Source organism: Balaenoptera borealis (assembly GCF_965194805.1).
Source record: "Balaenoptera borealis genome assembly, chromosome: X".
Classification (NCBI taxonomy): domain Eukaryota; kingdom Metazoa; phylum Chordata; class Mammalia; order Artiodactyla; family Balaenopteridae; genus Balaenoptera; species Balaenoptera borealis.
The window spans coordinates 14,128,004-14,144,348 of NC_138881.1; the positions used below are offsets into that span (position 1 = coordinate 14,128,004).

The 16,345-nt window shown below is 41.4% G+C and overlaps 1 protein-coding gene across 11 annotated transcripts in view; it reads left to right on the top strand.

Moving 5' to 3' along the window:
* REPS2 (RALBP1 associated Eps domain containing 2) overlaps positions 1 to 16,345 on the top strand; it is a 226,399-nt gene that overhangs the window by 103,343 nt on the left and 106,711 nt on the right. For all 11 annotated transcript variants that reach the window (XM_082375642.1, XM_082375650.1, XM_082375646.1 and 8 more), the window contains 4 exons: positions 4,253 to 4,391; positions 9,669 to 9,732; positions 11,742 to 11,884; positions 15,246 to 15,340. In XM_082375642.1, coding sequence (XP_082231768.1) covers positions 4,253 to 4,391; positions 9,669 to 9,732; positions 11,742 to 11,884; positions 15,246 to 15,340 — 441 coding nt within the window. The remainder of the gene's footprint in view (positions 1 to 4,252; positions 4,392 to 9,668; positions 9,733 to 11,741; positions 11,885 to 15,245; positions 15,341 to 16,345) is intronic.

Consider the following 16,345-nt stretch of genomic DNA (forward strand, 5'->3'; position numbering starts at 1 on the left):
TTTGTAGCATTGCGTCTCAGACTTGAGTGTGCTTTGCATCATCTAGAGGGCTTGTTAAATCGCAGATGCCTGAGCCTCACTCCCAGACTTGATGATTCACTAGGTGTGGGGTAGGGCCTGGGCTTCTGTATTTCTTACAAGTCCCCAGGTGATGCGGATGCAGGCGGTCGGTGGACCAACTCCCAGCCGCGGAGCTCCGGAGTTCCCTATCTCACCGCAGCTCACACCTCACTGTTTTGCGATTGCCCATCTTTCTCCCTCACTGGACTCTAGGCTTCCTGGGAAAAAGAATGTGTTTGACCATCAGAGTATCCCTAGTGTCTAGTGTCTGGGATGTTGGTGATGTTGGATAAGTGTCTGTGAATGAATGAATGAATGAATGAGCAGGTCAGTGTTTCTGCAGCAAAGTTCACATCGTTTGGCTTCTTGTAGTAAAGATCAGCTTTCTTTTGGAATATTTCGGCTTCAGGGAATGTGGAATGTGATCCGCCCCTTCCACCTGTCTCTGAAATCACTCACTTAATGAATAAGGAACTTGAAACTTCTCCATAGAGATCAGACCATGAGACCGACAGGGACGTCTGTTGATAGATCTCAAACTTTAAAATATGAAATGGGGACTTCCCTGGTGGTGCAGTCGATAAGACTCTGCTCTCCCAGTGCAGGGGGCCTGGGTTCGATCCCTGGTCAGGGAACTGGATCCCGCATGCATGCCGCAACTAAGGAGCCCGCCTGCCGCAACTAAGACCTGGTGCAACCAAATAAATAAATATTAAAAAAAAATCAAGTTGTTCTTTAAAAAAAATAAAATAAAATAAAATATGAAATGGACTCATAGGCTTTCTTTCATTACCTGCAGCATAGAGTAGTGTTTTTGCATCTCTTTCAACATAAGACATACCCCTGAAGTTGTTAGAGCCCGTCAATAAGTGGCCCCCACCCGACTTTTATAGTGTCTGTGCTGAGCCTGCTAGGGGCTGTGTGCAGAATGAAGGCTTAGATGATATGGTTCTTGCCCTCCAGGTCGAAACCTGAATGAAGATATTTAACAGCACTTTAAATGTTCAAACTGTGTGATACTTAGCATACTTATAATAAGGATTCATATTTTCTAAGATGCTCAAATCACTTGGTTTATCAAACCAATTCAAAACATGCAGTGAGAAGCAAGGGGAAAGAGATGGGGGTAGGTTAACATGTTTCGTGCAGGCTGGTAGAAGGGCCGCACCAGGTACAGATTGCCCGGTGTTCACATGCCCTCTCTCATTGTTGGAAGGCACTTTTAAAAAAAAATTTTTATTTATTTTTGGCTGCGTTGGGTCTTCGTTGCTGCGCGCGGGCTTTCTCTAGTTGCGGTGAGTGGGGGCTAGTCTTTGTTGTGGTGCGCGGGCTTCTCATCGCGGTGGCTTCTCTTGTTGCGTGCAGAGCATGGGCTCTAGGCGCTCGGGCTTCAGTAGTTGTGGCTCGTGGGCTCAGTAGTTGTGGCTCGCGGGCTCTAGAGCGCAGGCTCAGTGGTTGCGGCACACGGGCTTAGTTGCTCCACGGCATGTGGGATCTTCCTGGGCCAGGGCTCGAACACGCGTCCCCTGCATTGGCAGGTGGATTCTTAACCACTGCGCCACCAGGGATGTCCTGGCACTTTTGGTTTTAAGGAGCAAGAACTCTCCTTGTCAGCTTAAGTTTTCTTGAGAAGGAGGAAGGGATTGGGGTTCTCATGGGAATCCAAGAAATGAGAGACGAGGATTGGCCCTGTGGTCCCCAGGAATGGGAGTCCTTGGTTATTCACGTTTGTTCTGCCATGAACAGACTTGGCCCTAGTTGAGTTTGCTTCACTGTCCACTTATCTTTTGGCTGCCAGCAGCCACCCTCGCCCCGGACTCTTTCTCGTACTTCCGTTCCTCACAGGTTCTGCTTGTGCTCAGTTCTTGCTCCCTTGTGACTTCAGGTCCCAGGTGGCCTTTGCTTGACACCACCGCCCTGCTATGCATCTGCTCAGGGTCTGCTTTCTCTGCTTGTTGATCTTTCTAGTTTTTATCCACATCCCCAAGAATGAGCATCTGGCCCAGCTTGTTCTCGCTAGAGAAAAGCTTTCTATGCCAGAGCATACCAGAGGCCAGCAACTGTGAGCCCACCCACACTTACCTGGACTCAGCTGGGGGAGACCGGGCATGAGGTGGGCCATGCTGTGCACATGTGGTTCCAGACCCATCTTCTTAGCCAAGCTGGGGGTTGGGGGCAGGTAGCGCCTCTGCAGTGGCTGTGGGCCTGGCAGGTATGTTAGAGAGTCCTTCGGGGCCGTGGGACTTGAGGATGGGTAGGATTTGAGTGGGCTGGGATCAGAGGAAGGGTGGTCTGGGAAGAAGACGCAAACCTGACCCATGAGGAGAGAGCATGTGGGCTATCAGAAGCCTGCTATGAGTGACCAAGGAGGAGGCTGGATTATAAGGGCCCTAAAAGCCAGGTGGAGGAGGGGGATTTGTTTTATTGGGCAATAGGTCATCCTGAAAGCTTTTAAGCAGAGGAATCAGTCACTTTCTCCTGTCCATTCCTGATTCCTGCTGTCAGATTAGACTTGAGACCTGCTAAGAGACCACTGATGCCACTTAGGGGTCAAGTAATGTGGGAGAGGAAATAGGGTGAGCAGATGGTTATGGTATGACACTACCAACAGCGACTGGGTATGGCAGCTTCGGTTCCAGGTGGGAAGGAGAGTGCATTTTAGGGGAGTAGAAGCTTCCATGTCAGCCCCAGGGAATGCAGCAGGCAATACCTAGCATGGAGATTTTGGCAACAGATTAAAAAAAAGTGGGCACTTATTTGCTGACTGCAGGGGTTCAGTGAAGGATATGGGCATGTCCCTTAAGCTCTCTGAGCCTCGGTTTCCTCATCTGGGAAAAGGATACTAATACCTGCTGTGTCTACCTCTCAGATGTTTGAGGTGTGCTCAGGTGAGATAGGGGTGTATGAAATGCTTTGTAAATTTCAAAACACTCTATGAATTTAAGGCATTAACTACTGGATAGTGACTTTCAGGGCATTTAAAAACGGTTTGATTTAGATTTAGTGGAAACTCATCTAGTATGCAAACTTCAAAGATGGCATCTCAAGGTCATATCACAGCTCAAACTTTTTACAGAGTTGTTTCTTCTCTGAATGGCATCAGAGGAGAGCCAAGTGTTCCTGGGAAGAGTTACTTCCAGAATGTGGTGTGTGTTTGTTGGGGAGGTTGAGGCAGGGGGCGGAGATGGTCTGCTGTCTTTTCCGGGGATAGTGAGTAGAATACCCTCCTAATGATTAATTCCTTGGTAGTGTGTTCATTCAGAAGCAGGCACCTTGATGGGTATTAGTAGTAATACCTCTCCCCTTCTTTCCTAGTCTCCTTTTGTCTTAAAGGCTCACCCTCCTTGTGTTCACCTTTTAGTTCCATGAAGGTGGCCCTTGGCAAGTAGCACCTTAGCCTTAGGGTAGATGGGAGGGATGCAACAAAGCCCTGTGCTGCTCCTTCCAGAATCACCATTTTTGCTTCTTTCCCCACTGCTTAGCAGAGCTGTTTTCTTCTGCACTACTACTCTGGTTCTCTGTATCCTTAAATTCTCAAATTTGGCTTGCATGCCCCCTAGTGGCAGGTCGGATGCACCCCTTGTTACCCTGTTTGTTGTGGTACCATGACAGCCCATCTTTGCACTCAGCTCTATTACTAAGTAGAACCCCCAGTTCACAAATGTGGAAGGAGAGGTTTGGTGATCCTGACTTGCCACTCAAGGTAGGACCTGGGGACGTGGGACTTGATTCAGAGCTTTTGATTCCCAGATTTATACAACGGGAATGCCTCAGAAAAAAAGATGGTGTGGTTATAGCTGTTCTAGATTTTAAAAAAATGGTTTAAAAAGAATCTAGATTATCTTACTATCTACTCAACTAATTTGAAAGGATCAAAATGTGGTGAATATATGAAGAAAAGAACGGTTGTATTTTTTCCCCCTTCATCACGTTGGAAAATCTTTCGTCACTCACCCAGGTGTTCAGTATTTCATGCTCAGTCCTGTTAACAACTTTGGGAAATACAAAAGAAAGGTATAAAGCATCATGTCTGACCTTCAGAAGTTTACAGTCCCATTAAATTCCACTCACAAGGTGTTTAAATTCATTCCCTTGAGGAAAAAAATAATTATAATGCTTGGGTTTAATATTTCTACTTCGTTTCACAAAAGACAGATTCTGTGAGCATCTGCTTATTGATTTCTTTTTAAAGTCCTTTTCAGTGGAGAGAGAACTGCAGGATAACAACAGTAGTTACCCAGACGAACCCTGGAGGATAACGGAAGAGCAGCGAGAGTATTATGTCAACCAGTTCCGGTCCCTTCAGCCTGATCCGAGTTCCTTCATTTCAGGTAACAAAGTCTGGCCGGTGAGAACACGGGTCCCAGCTCACTGTCTCACATAAATAACAGCACCCATCTTGAGAAATCGTCCACACAAAATGAGTACAACAACCTTCTATGATTTCAGTTTGTTTTTCTCTGAGGTTGAATGTCTCATCAACTATAAACCATGCAGAAAAACACTTGGCAATGATATTGGGAAAGTTATGTTTCCGTTTCAAAGGGGGGTTAAATGGGAATTTGGAGCATCGTGGTTCAGATCCTGTGCCTTATTAGCTGGAGCAGTTCCTGAAATGAGTGTCGCACCTTTAATTGTGTACTCATTATGTTGGTGTTACAGCAAGGACATAGTGTAGCCTCCCAAAGAGTTGCTGTCACAGGTCTCCTTATGTTATATACACCTTAGAGTTCAAGTTCATGTTCGTTTTCTTTGGCTGCATTCTTTCTCCTTTGGTTTTTCTGAGAGAAAATATGGGAGGAAAATTGGCCAGCATTTTTATGTCCACATGTTAGTTCTTCTGGGTTATCTTCAGAAATACATATTCCTATTGAGTTCTCATGCAAAATTCAAGCTGAGAGGAACTGATTTAATTCCCACGTGCCTACATTTCATCCGGCTGAAGACTAGACAGTGAAATAGTAGAGTCTGGAAGACAAATTCATAAAACTTTCTTTTTATACTTCAATTGTGAAGAATAACAATATGTCCTTGATAATTGTAACCTGACATATCGCAGTGTGGACTAAGATTAATTTTCTCTCGTGAAATAAGGTGCGTAGTTGAAATATACCTGTATAAACACAGATATCATTTTCTGGTTGGTGGCAGTGGCTTTATTTGAAGGCAGAATATTGTAGATACAAAAATTAACGTTGACGACATGATTTAAAAAAAAGCAGAAACCCAGATTGCATTTATTGACCACTTGCTAACTTTACCCACTGCTTAAGTGAGTTTCTTCACAATGTATGCAGATATTTAGCCAAATACAAATAGGTAGCTGTTAGGAATGTTTTTATTTTCTTTTAACCTTTTCATTTTGCAGAATTTCAAATACAGACACAACTCAAGTGGCTAGTATAACAAACTCCTATGTACCTATCACTCAGCTCTCACAATTTGGTTTTATTTATACCCTCTCTGAGCCTAGGTGGTTTTGAAGCAATTACCAGGCTATTTCATTTGAAAATATTTCAGAATGTATCTGTAGAGATAAGGCCTCTTTTAAAAACATAACCGCAACTCATTAGCACATTAAAAAAAACCCACAAATTACTTAATATCAAGTCTTGTTCAGATCTCCCCAATTGTCTCACAAATGCCTTTTTAAAAAGTTTAGTTTGATCAAGGTCAGGAGAGGTTCATACATTGCAATTAGTTGATGTCCCTTTTTAGAAAGCATCTTATTTAGATGTAATTTACATACTCTAAATTCACCCATTTAAAGTGTACAATGTTTTTAGTGTAGTATAGTCACAATCTAGATTTAGAGCACCTCCCCCCAGTAAACCACCTACTTATTTGCATTTATTCCCCATTCCTGCTCTCCCCAGCCCCCAGCCCTAGGTTACCATTAAACTACTTTCTCTCTCTATAGAGTTGCCTGTTCTGGGCTGTTCATATAAATGAAATTGTATAATAAGTGTTTTTTGGTGTCTGACCTCTTTCACTTAGCATAATGTTTTTAAGGTTCATCCATGTTGCTGTATGTACCAGAGCTTCATTCCTTTTTATGGCTGAATATCATTCCATTGTATGGATAGACCACATTTTATTTATCTGTTCATCAGTTGATTGACTTTTGAGTTGTTTTGGCTGTTAAGAATAATGCTGCTGTGAACATTTGTGTACAAGTTTTTGTGTAGATGTATGTTTTTATTTCTCTTGGATGTATACCTAGGAGTGGAATTGCTGGATCATAGGATAACTCTGTATTTAACCATTTGAGGACTAGTCAGACTGTTTTCCAAAGTGGCTGCACCATTTTACATTGCCACCAGTAGTGTCTTACTCCACATCCTTGCCAACACTTGTTTTTATCTCTTGATTGTAGCCGTCCTAGTGGATGTGAAGTGGTATCTCTTTCTGGATGAAGAATGGCATTGAGCATCTTTTCACGCTCTTACTGTCCATTTGTATATCTTCTTTGGAGAAATGCCTATTCAGATACTTTGCCATTTTTTAAAAAAAATCGTTGAGTGGAAAGAGTCCTCTGTGTATTCTAGACACAGGTTCCTTATCAGACATATGATTTGTAAATATTTTTTTCCCAATCTGTGGCTTGTCCTTTTATTTTCCTAATGGTATCTTGCGAAGCAAAAAAGTTTAATTTTGATGTTCAGTTTATTTTTTCTTTTGTTGCTTGTGCTTTTGGTGTCATATCTAAGAAACCATTGCTTAATCCAAGGTCATATTAGTTTTGTTTTATTATTATTATTATTGGCCGCACCATGTGGCTTGTGGGATCTTAGTTCTCAGATCAGGGATTGAACCCGGGCCCTGGCAGTGAAAGCGCAGAGTCCTGACCACTGGACTGCCAGGGAATTCCCTATGTTACAGTTTTATTTCTTACATTTAGGTCTTTCGTCCAATTTGCATATGATATGGGGTAGGGGTTCAAATTTATTCTTTCGCATGTGAATATCTAGTTGTCCCAGCACCATTTGTTGAAAAAACTATTCTTTCCCCCATTTAATTGTTTTAGGTTCCCTGTCAAAATTCAACTGACTGTAAGTGTGAGGGTTTATTTCTTTACCAATTCTATTTCACTGACTTGTATGTCTAGCCTAATGCCAATACCATACTGTCTTGATTATTATAGTAAGTTTTTGAAATTGGATAGTGAGAGTTCTCCAGCTTTGTGCTTTTCAGTTTTATTTGTTTTGATTTCAATTTTTAGGGATTGTGTTCTTAAAATTTAATTTTTTACTTATATAAAATATTAACACAGTCCTAAAGTTGACTGTACAAAACAGGCTACATTCGAAGAAGTCTAGTTCCTGTCCCTATCTCCTCTACCCTGTTCCTTCCTTGTTCCTATAGGTAAACATCTTGTTTAATGGCTTATTTGTCTGTTTTTAAAAATAGAAGCAAATACGTGTATGCGCATATCTCTATATATGTGTGTGTGTTCTTATCTCCATATTTTCTTAGATAAGTGGTAGCATACTACTTATTCTTTCCTCCACCTTGCTTTTTTCACTTAACAATATATTCTGGTGATTACTCGGTAGTCGTATGTAGAGATATTTCTCGTTTCCTTTTATAGATTGTGTGAATGTGCAATCATTTATTCAGCCAGTTCTTTATTGGGATTACTTCTAGTCCTTTGCTATTACAAATATTTCTCTTGTAAATAGCCTTCTGCATATGTCTTTTTATATTTTTGTTAGTGTATCCTTGGATAATTTGGAAGTGGGATTACCGGGTCAAATGTGATTTTGCAAAACACCCCTTCTTTGGGGTTGTGCCGTTTTGTCACCCCACCAGCATTGTATGAGGTGCCTATTTTCCCATAGCCTTGTTATCAAAACACATTATTGAACTTTTGTATTTTTCCCATCTGACAGGCAAGAAATCATGTCTTTGTGTGGTTTTAACTTACAGATGTCTCACGAACAAGGTTGAACATTTTTTTTTTCAATATGATTAAGAGTCAGTTGCATCTATTTCTTTGAACTCTCATAGCTCAATCAATTTTTACAGTGGGTTACTGGTCTTTATTTCTTTTTAAAGATCTGTATATATTGGATGTATTAACATTCAGTCACTGATGGATCAATGCTGGGGGTAGCTGTAGTTTACTGGGCTGAGAGACCCCTTGTAAGAAAAAGTCTGGATTCATGGTTTTGATCTTTGACTGCTGACAGCTTTTAAGCCTCCCTTCTACCTCTTCTGCCCCACATGTGGCTCTCAGGTGGATCTGAAAATGGCTGGAGAGAGCAAGGAAAGGAGGCTTGTTTGGGGTTTCTCTGTTGCTTGGGGGTGGGGCTGGGGCGAGGGTTCCAGCTCCCCATTTGAACTTCTGTCAGCACCGAAGGAGGGAGCACTCGGGCTTGCTCAAGTGCTCCTTCTCTGACCTTGTTAGCCACCATCTTCCCTGTGGGCGCCACCCAACCACTCTGGGACACCGTGGGCCGACAGTCTCTCTCTACTGTGTGAAGACCAGGCCACTCTAGCTGTGGGTTTGAGCCTATTATACTTTGAAGAAAGGAGATCAGGAGGGAAAAAGAAGAATGAAACTAGGGGAGAATGCCTTTCTATGTATAAAACAGCTGGCAAATGGGCTTTCAAGACATTTCTGACAAATGTTTGACAAGACAAGGAGGCTGCGTGGATGGCCAGCAGTCCTGTGTCAGCATGATTTCCAGGTGCTCTTGGGGAGAAGGCTCATTCGTTTATAGGGTACTTTGTCTTTGATCCTTCATCTATCAAAGGAAAATCAGTCTGCCTTCGGGTCCACTATAATCCTTTGTTTCAAGGCCAGTTAGAAGTCTGTGATGGCTAAGGAAAGACTTTTGACTTTATCAGTTTAGAATAGAGTTTGGGGCTTTGATTTGAGTGTTCTTTGTATTAGACTTGAGGCTTTTGAATTGTGAAACTGTTTTGAGAGCAGAAAGCATAAAAATTTCAATCTCAATAAGGATTGGGTCTAAACATTTTAAGTGCAATTGGGACTTGAAGCTACGTAACATGTAAAATGGAATGATTACCTGATTTCCATTGTTACTGGTAAATTTGCAGTGAATAAAGAAAGTAGCAAGAGGTTCCTGGATGCGATTCTTGAAGAGCCACCAAGAGATCTTAAATCTCACTGAAACGCTTTCCCAAGATGTCTGTCTTATCTCTAGTATGATGAGATTAATGGTGTTAGTTTTTCTTCTTTTTGCTGTTTCCTACCATGATCGTGTATTACTTTTGCATCCGTTCATTAAAAGTGCTCGACAGATTTTTACTTTGATAATTTTGATAGTTATCTTTTGAATTTTTAGTAAATTTTGCAGATTTTTGGAAATACGAAGAAGGAATTCATATAATTTTCATGTCATAATAAGTATTATGTCGTTAGTTCTTTTGCCCTATTCTAATTTACATACTCTTTTAAAAGCCGTTTGTATGTTGCTTTTAGCCACACAATTCGTAGTTGCTTTGATGAATAATTGTTATATTTGTGGTTATATGGTAGGAATTGCTGAATGAAAAAAATGGTGATTCATTTACATGTAAATATAAAAGCTGCTCTAGATAAGTAATTCATGATTTATTTAAACAATGGCTCTTGACAGGTTCTGTGGCCAAGAACTTCTTCACCAAATCAAAGCTTTCCATTCCAGAACTCTCCTATATATGGTAAGTACAGTTAATGCCTCATAGTATCATACTGTTATCCATAGCCATCCCTTAGCTCCTACTTTTGCATTTTAAAAATCTAATCTTTTGAATTTTTTAAAAAACAGACTAAGAGAATGAAAAGGACTTAGATTATTGTTGCTGTGAAGCTTAAGTAAGTTATATGAAAAGCACAATGAATAGTGTCTGGCACATACTACGCACTGTTTTAGCTCTTATTTAAAAAGCAATTTCCTAATTATTATCCTCACCTAGATGCCTTTTCAGTCTAAGCAGTTGTGTGAGCGTATGAGAATTTCCATCTTGTGTGTTTTATTTTCAGATTTTTCTACTTGATGTGGTGTAAGTGACCAGAGAACCTTGAAAAGCTATTCTTTATAATATTTTATGAGGCCAGGTGAACAGAAGTTCCACAAATATTTTGGAATTAAGTTAAATTTGACTCTTCTCGCTGCCTCTGAGCTTCGTTAAATTTGGCTGGTGTTTATCAGCTGGGCCCTGGTTCAGACTTGCACATGTGGCGTGCCCGGTGCTTTGCTGCTGTGCCGGCTCCATCCCCGGCTCCAGAAGGGCTGTGCTGGTTGGTCCAGATGGCTCTGTTTGCGTTTATGAAAACGCTCTGTACCTCTGTAAACTCCCGGCTGCGTGTGGGCTCTTCTTCCTCAAGACTGGGTGGGAGACCACGCTGTGATAAATATATAATTAAAGTATTGGAATATTTATGTAAAACTTTTTTTCATGAGGATTTGCAAAAAAATTATAATAGAGTTTAAAATTGCTTGTCATGTTTTGTACATCATATTGGAAAACTATTCCACTGACACTTGTGAATGCCACTGTATCTGGGATCCTGAGCTGAATTTCAGTTTTTCGGCAATATATTCTAGCATAAAAAAAAAAAAAAATGGCAAGCCTTATTAGGCTTTAAAGCTAGGAAAAAAGAGAAACTATCATTTTGTAAAGAATACAGTCTGTTTTGGCAGAATTCCCAGTCTTAACATTATCGGCATGAGGGTTTCTATCTTTTTGTTGAGACATATCCATGTAAGCTTTGTGGGATTCTCTCCACCCAGTGTTTGAAACAGTTCCCTGGCTCCTCACCTTGGGGAGCTGGTGCTTTCTGAGTATTCAAGGGGGACAAGGATGTGAAGGGTCCAAAGGAAAGTTCCGGAGCTTACCTTCCATGGTTTTTCTTTCAAATAGTAACCCCCTTTCTACTATGATTGTATATGCCTTCTCGCTCTGCTTGTCCTAACACAAGCGTACTCGTCTCTGTACACCTAAGAGACTGGTTGAGCTTATGGGGTCTTAGTTACTTTGGCAGATAGGTCTCTGCTTTTCAGTGGGAAACAACGGCTGAAGCAAAGATAAGCCTTTTCAAGCCTCTCCCTTTCTTCCTTTCTATCTCATCTGGTTCCAGCCTTCCCTAGTTGCTAGTTTTATCTGAAAACATAATTCAACCAGTATTTACTGAGCTTACTTGTGTTTTCCCAGGAGGGAATTCTCAAGCAAAGTTTTGATACAACATTTGCGATTTGAAAAGTTCAAGGTTTTTCCTTAAAGCTGAAAAATGAAGTGCTTGTATCTGAGCCTGGGTAACTGAATAACGGCCAGGACACCCTGAAAGGGCAGGGCCAGCCCTTCCTCTGACTGTTTCGAGAACCAAGTCCGGGGCTCTTCACACAACGCATTTACTGAATGAGTGTCAACTAAGTGTGAATTGTGGGCATCGTTTTCCTTTTCCTCCCATAGTTTTTTTACTTGTGTACTCTGTTGTAAAACAGATCTATTGGAGAATCTGAAGAATTTAAATTTTTATTTATAAAGTGCCACTCATGCTAGTGGTGTCGATTTTTCTTCCTCCCTGTGGCCCCCTGAGATTTTATATGGGTTTGGGGACCCTGCAGGGCCTCCACCAGAGAGCCTGGGAGTCGTGTTTGCATGTTTGAGGCTGAGTAACTTTCCCTCTGAGCCCCGTGTTAGGCGCTCATAACATCTGCTATCCTTAGGGAACTGAGCGATGCTGACTGCGATGGAGCCCTGAGCCTGCCAGAGTTCTGTGCTGCGTTTCATCTCATTGTGGCTCGGAAGAACGGCTACCCACTGCCTGAGGGCCTGCCTCCAACTCTGCAGCCGGAGTACCTGCAAGCAGGTAATGCCTCATCATAAATCCTAAACCTTAGGCATTTCCTTCCAGACCTTGGAAGAGAGTTTTGTTCCTTAAGATGTTGTCCAGACACTTTGAGGAGTCCTTTGTATGTGCAGTTACTGTTCATTAACTGATATTAGACTCTTACAACTTATAATGTGAGTCATAGGGATGATCTAGCAAATGTGAGTCATCTTTTATCTCCATTCTAGTACTGTCTGGATGGATTTGAACCAAAGTCACTTAACCCTTTCATGAAAATTGTAGACCAGGCAACTACTGAATCCCCAGCTGATAAAAAGATTAAGAGGAAGATCTTCCTGTAGAGCCAATGCTGACTTGCCATCTTTAGGCCCATCCCGGTGTCCCCGAGTGGCCTTGGGCAATGGAATGGACTAGGAGTCTTGTACCTAATGAAAAAGATTAAAAATTACATGCAGTGAAATGTATGAAAGGCTCCGATCTTAAATGTACATTCGATTTTTTTAATGTGTATCCACCCATGTAACTGCAATCAGATAAAGATATAGAACATTCTAGCACGCCAGAAAGTTAGAATAGAGCTCTCTTTGTCTTTCTCATTAATAAAACAGTTACCCCCAAATCCTTTGGATAGGAAAGAGTCATGGTGAGTCCAACCTTTGTATTAACTTCTTTGGAAGATTGAAAAAAATTAATAGTATCTCTTGCCCTTTCAAAGGCAGTGGGCTGATTTCTGAGGTGAATTCTATTATTCACAGAAGTATAGCCTCCATCGAAAGGGTACAGAAATAGCTGGTGCTTTCAACAGCCTTTCTCACTTTTTAGAGAGGGCCTCTAAAACATGAGAGCTTAGTCATTGATGATTATTGGCAGGAGGGAACCAGTGTCTAAAGAAAATGTGATTAGTCATGAACAGATCATAAATTTCATGGTTAGATCTGGAAAGGCCTTAGATTATCTTGTCTGGTCCCCTCCTCATAACGGCACTAGATTCAAAGTAGCCAATGACTTATCTAAGTCAGTGTTCGGGTCTCTGACTCTTTAATAAAAAGTCTGTCATTCTGTGTTAGGTAGTGACGGGGTGGAGGCTCAACCAAAAGGAAGAGACTAAGTATGTGGCTGGTGCCAGGGACCGGTGAACATGTTGGGGGAAGCATGACCCATTCTGGGATCTCGCCCAGAGGCCCTCAGAAAATGTACAAAGGGGAGGGTTCAGAGAGCAAAAGCTATTACTTGTTTCAGAGCTTGGACTTTGCTAATCGCAGCTGCTTTCTGACTCCAGCGGGCCGTAACTCCAGCGTGTTCCCCTTCCTTACAGGCTTGGGGAGACCCTCAGGGGTCCCCAGGAACTGGTTTGCAGTTGTTCAGCATTACACACTGCTCTGTTTCCTCTTTAGTGTCTCTCTCTGTGTCCCTGTCTCTGTCTCGCTCTCTCTCCTCCCTCTCTTTCCTGTTTGGGGTCTTGAGGAATGCTGTTTCCTTGTTCTTATGCGGTGTGGCTATGGAACCTAGGCTGGGTGTCATGACTCCTTATTTGAGGAGTCACTTTGTAGGTGTTCAGGTGTTTCACGGACTGTTTCAAAAGTCACTGATGAAATTTTTAACGATCTGAAAGCCCTGAGCAAAAAGTGTAGTAACAAAGGAGAAATAGCCTCTTGATTCCTTTACTGCTGCAAATGGCTGCTTTTACCTTGCTTACACAGCACAGGGGAGTCTAAAACATAGAGCCTCAGTCAAGAGCATCTCCCTTCATTTTGAATGAAGTCCCCCCGCCCCCCATTTCTTAATGGCCTTTTATGGAGCATGCATTTATATAGAAACAACTGAAGAAGAATCCATCATATACCCTTCAATTAAACAAAAATTGCACATCATTTCCAGAGTTTGTGGGATTAATCTTAAATAATAATTAAATAGTTCTAACAAAAATCATGAGAGACCTCATAAAACCCCATCAAACTTAGTGATAGTATATTTTAGGCAAACCCTAAGGGTTTAGTAGTTAACTTTTAAATGGTTTATCACCCTTGTTTATTTTTGTATTTGGTTCAAGAAAATGGCCAGAACTCTTTGGGTCTTCTCTGTGCTTTTTAATTTTTTTAAATAAATTTATGTATTATATTTTTGGCTGTGTTGGGTCTTCGTTGCTGCGAGCGGGCTTTCTCTAGTTGCGGCGAACAGGCTTCTCATTGCGGTGGCTTCTCTTGTTGCGGAGCACGGGCTCTAGGCACGCGGGCTTCAGTAGTTGTGGCTCGCCGGCTCAGAAGTTGTGGCTCGCAGGCTCTAGCGCGCAGGCTCAGTAGTTGTGGCGCAAGGGCTTAGTTGCTCTGCGACATGTGGGATCTTCCCGGACCAGGGCTCGAACCCGTGTCCCCTGCATTGGCAGGTGATTCTTAACCACTGTGCCACCAGGGAAGTCCCTGCCAATCCATTTTTAACATTTGATTCAAAAAAATGTTTTTAAACATGGCATTAAAATTTTGATTTCTTAATAGCTGGTCTTGACAAATTTGATTTGTAGCTTCTGTTTACTGTCTACCCCAGTCTGCTTTTCCTCTTTGGAATATTGACAATTTTCCTAGTTGTTGAGACATTTCTTTTTTACTTACTTTGTGACAAAAGTGGTGAAACAGAATCTGTTTCTAAGAAACAGTGTGAGTATTCAGTGTTAGCGTACCAGGTAGCATGGTTTTTCTTACGCTGATCCACTCAGCTACCCAGCTAACAGCTGCTGTCAGTGTACTATGTTGGAAGAAACCCATAATGTGATTCTTATTTCATTGTTATAAATCAGGAAGAACCTGTGCTCTTATTTTTGTTATTCCTGCTAACCAAAAGAAATGAGTATTTCATAAAGTTTTCTTCGGCACATATCATTGTAAGATCTTGTCTATTTACTTCCAATAGTAATAGCTAAAATGAAGTATTTCCTCAATTAATGTTTATGGTATTCAAACTATCAACATAGTTACTGCCATTTTAAAATGCTGCTAGTAGCTTAGTTAAAACTGAAGTATTGTGATAGTGATGGTTAAGGTGGAAAATGACTTCTATGTTACAACATGAAATGCTGACAGCATGGACCCTCCAGCAGGAGTGCTGGCAGTTCAAGTCCCTGCTCTTCATTTACTGGCTCTCTGACCTTGACTAAGGTGCTTACCTTCGCTGCTCCTTAGTTTTATTGCATGTAAAGTGGGCATGGTAGAAGTACTGTACTAGCTTGTATACGTAAAGAACTTGAAATACTACCTCAGCGTGATTAGTGCCATCTCTAGTATATAGGAGCTGGCTGCTTTTGTTGTTCTATTTACCAAGCACAGAAAAGCTATGACCACCATGACTATAGTACATATTCTTATGCATTCTTTTTGTTTCTTCTTAGCCTTTCCTAAGCCCAAGTGGGAGTGTGCGTTATTTGATTCTTATTCTGAGCCAGTGCCAGCAAACCAACAACCCCGTGACTTGAATCGGATGGAGGTAAAAGATCTTCATATGTTAATAAATAAGGATGTGTGTACTATTAAATCCATTAGCTGATTGTTCTTTACAAACTCTGGAAAATTTGCTTTCATAACGATTTCTCTTAATACTTAGTACTTACTTTGAAGCTCAGCATTTCAAATCTAGACACCAGATATATCTATAATTATCTTTTTTTCTCTTCTCCCTAAAACTAGATTTGGTGAAAAAAGCAAAGTAGCCTCTTGACCTTTTAGAGGTGAAATTTAGGTATAGCCAAACTAAGCCAGAAAAATGTAAGCCAGGTTATTTACTTTAACCGAGCTTTAATTTTGAAGTAAACATTGTAAAGCTGTATTTTTAGCAGCTGAGTATTAACAAGGTGTAATGAATCAGAACAGTTTTGAGAGGAGGTTTGAGAACTGTATATGAGGGCCCCAGATCACATTGAAAGCTGCCTGATTTGGATGATCCTCAAGAGAAACCCGAAGAATTCCTATAACGTTGGGCCACTGATGCAGGGACTTAACTGTGTGCTTTAGGGGTCCTTATGGTTATTGTTAATATCAGCACTTTCGTCACCATTATGATTGCTGTGATGACAACTTATGATATCGGCTGTTCCCACCCTGAAAAAAGTCTGGAAATGTTTCATAAATGGAGGTTTGTTCATAGGCTCCTATTACAGTGCTCCGACGTTGCAAGATGATAGAAGTCAAAGGCAGGATACAGGGCCATTTAAAAAATTTCTTGTGATTGTGTGTGATTATTTATTCTTTCCCACAAGGCTCTCATGCCTGTAGTGCATGTTGTGGATGCCATCCTCTGCTCCTCTCTGAGCGAATCAAGCCTGCTTCTGCTGCGCCCCCTCTGATAACGTCTCTCTGGGCCTCTCTACTGCTCTTTCTTTGAGTTGTAGCCTCCGTGTTCCTTTCCTAAGCAGATTTCTACTCTTGGGAAGGAGATAAAGTGATTTCAGGTGGAGTGATAGATGTGCATTCAAAGAGTTTTGGCTTTTTCAAT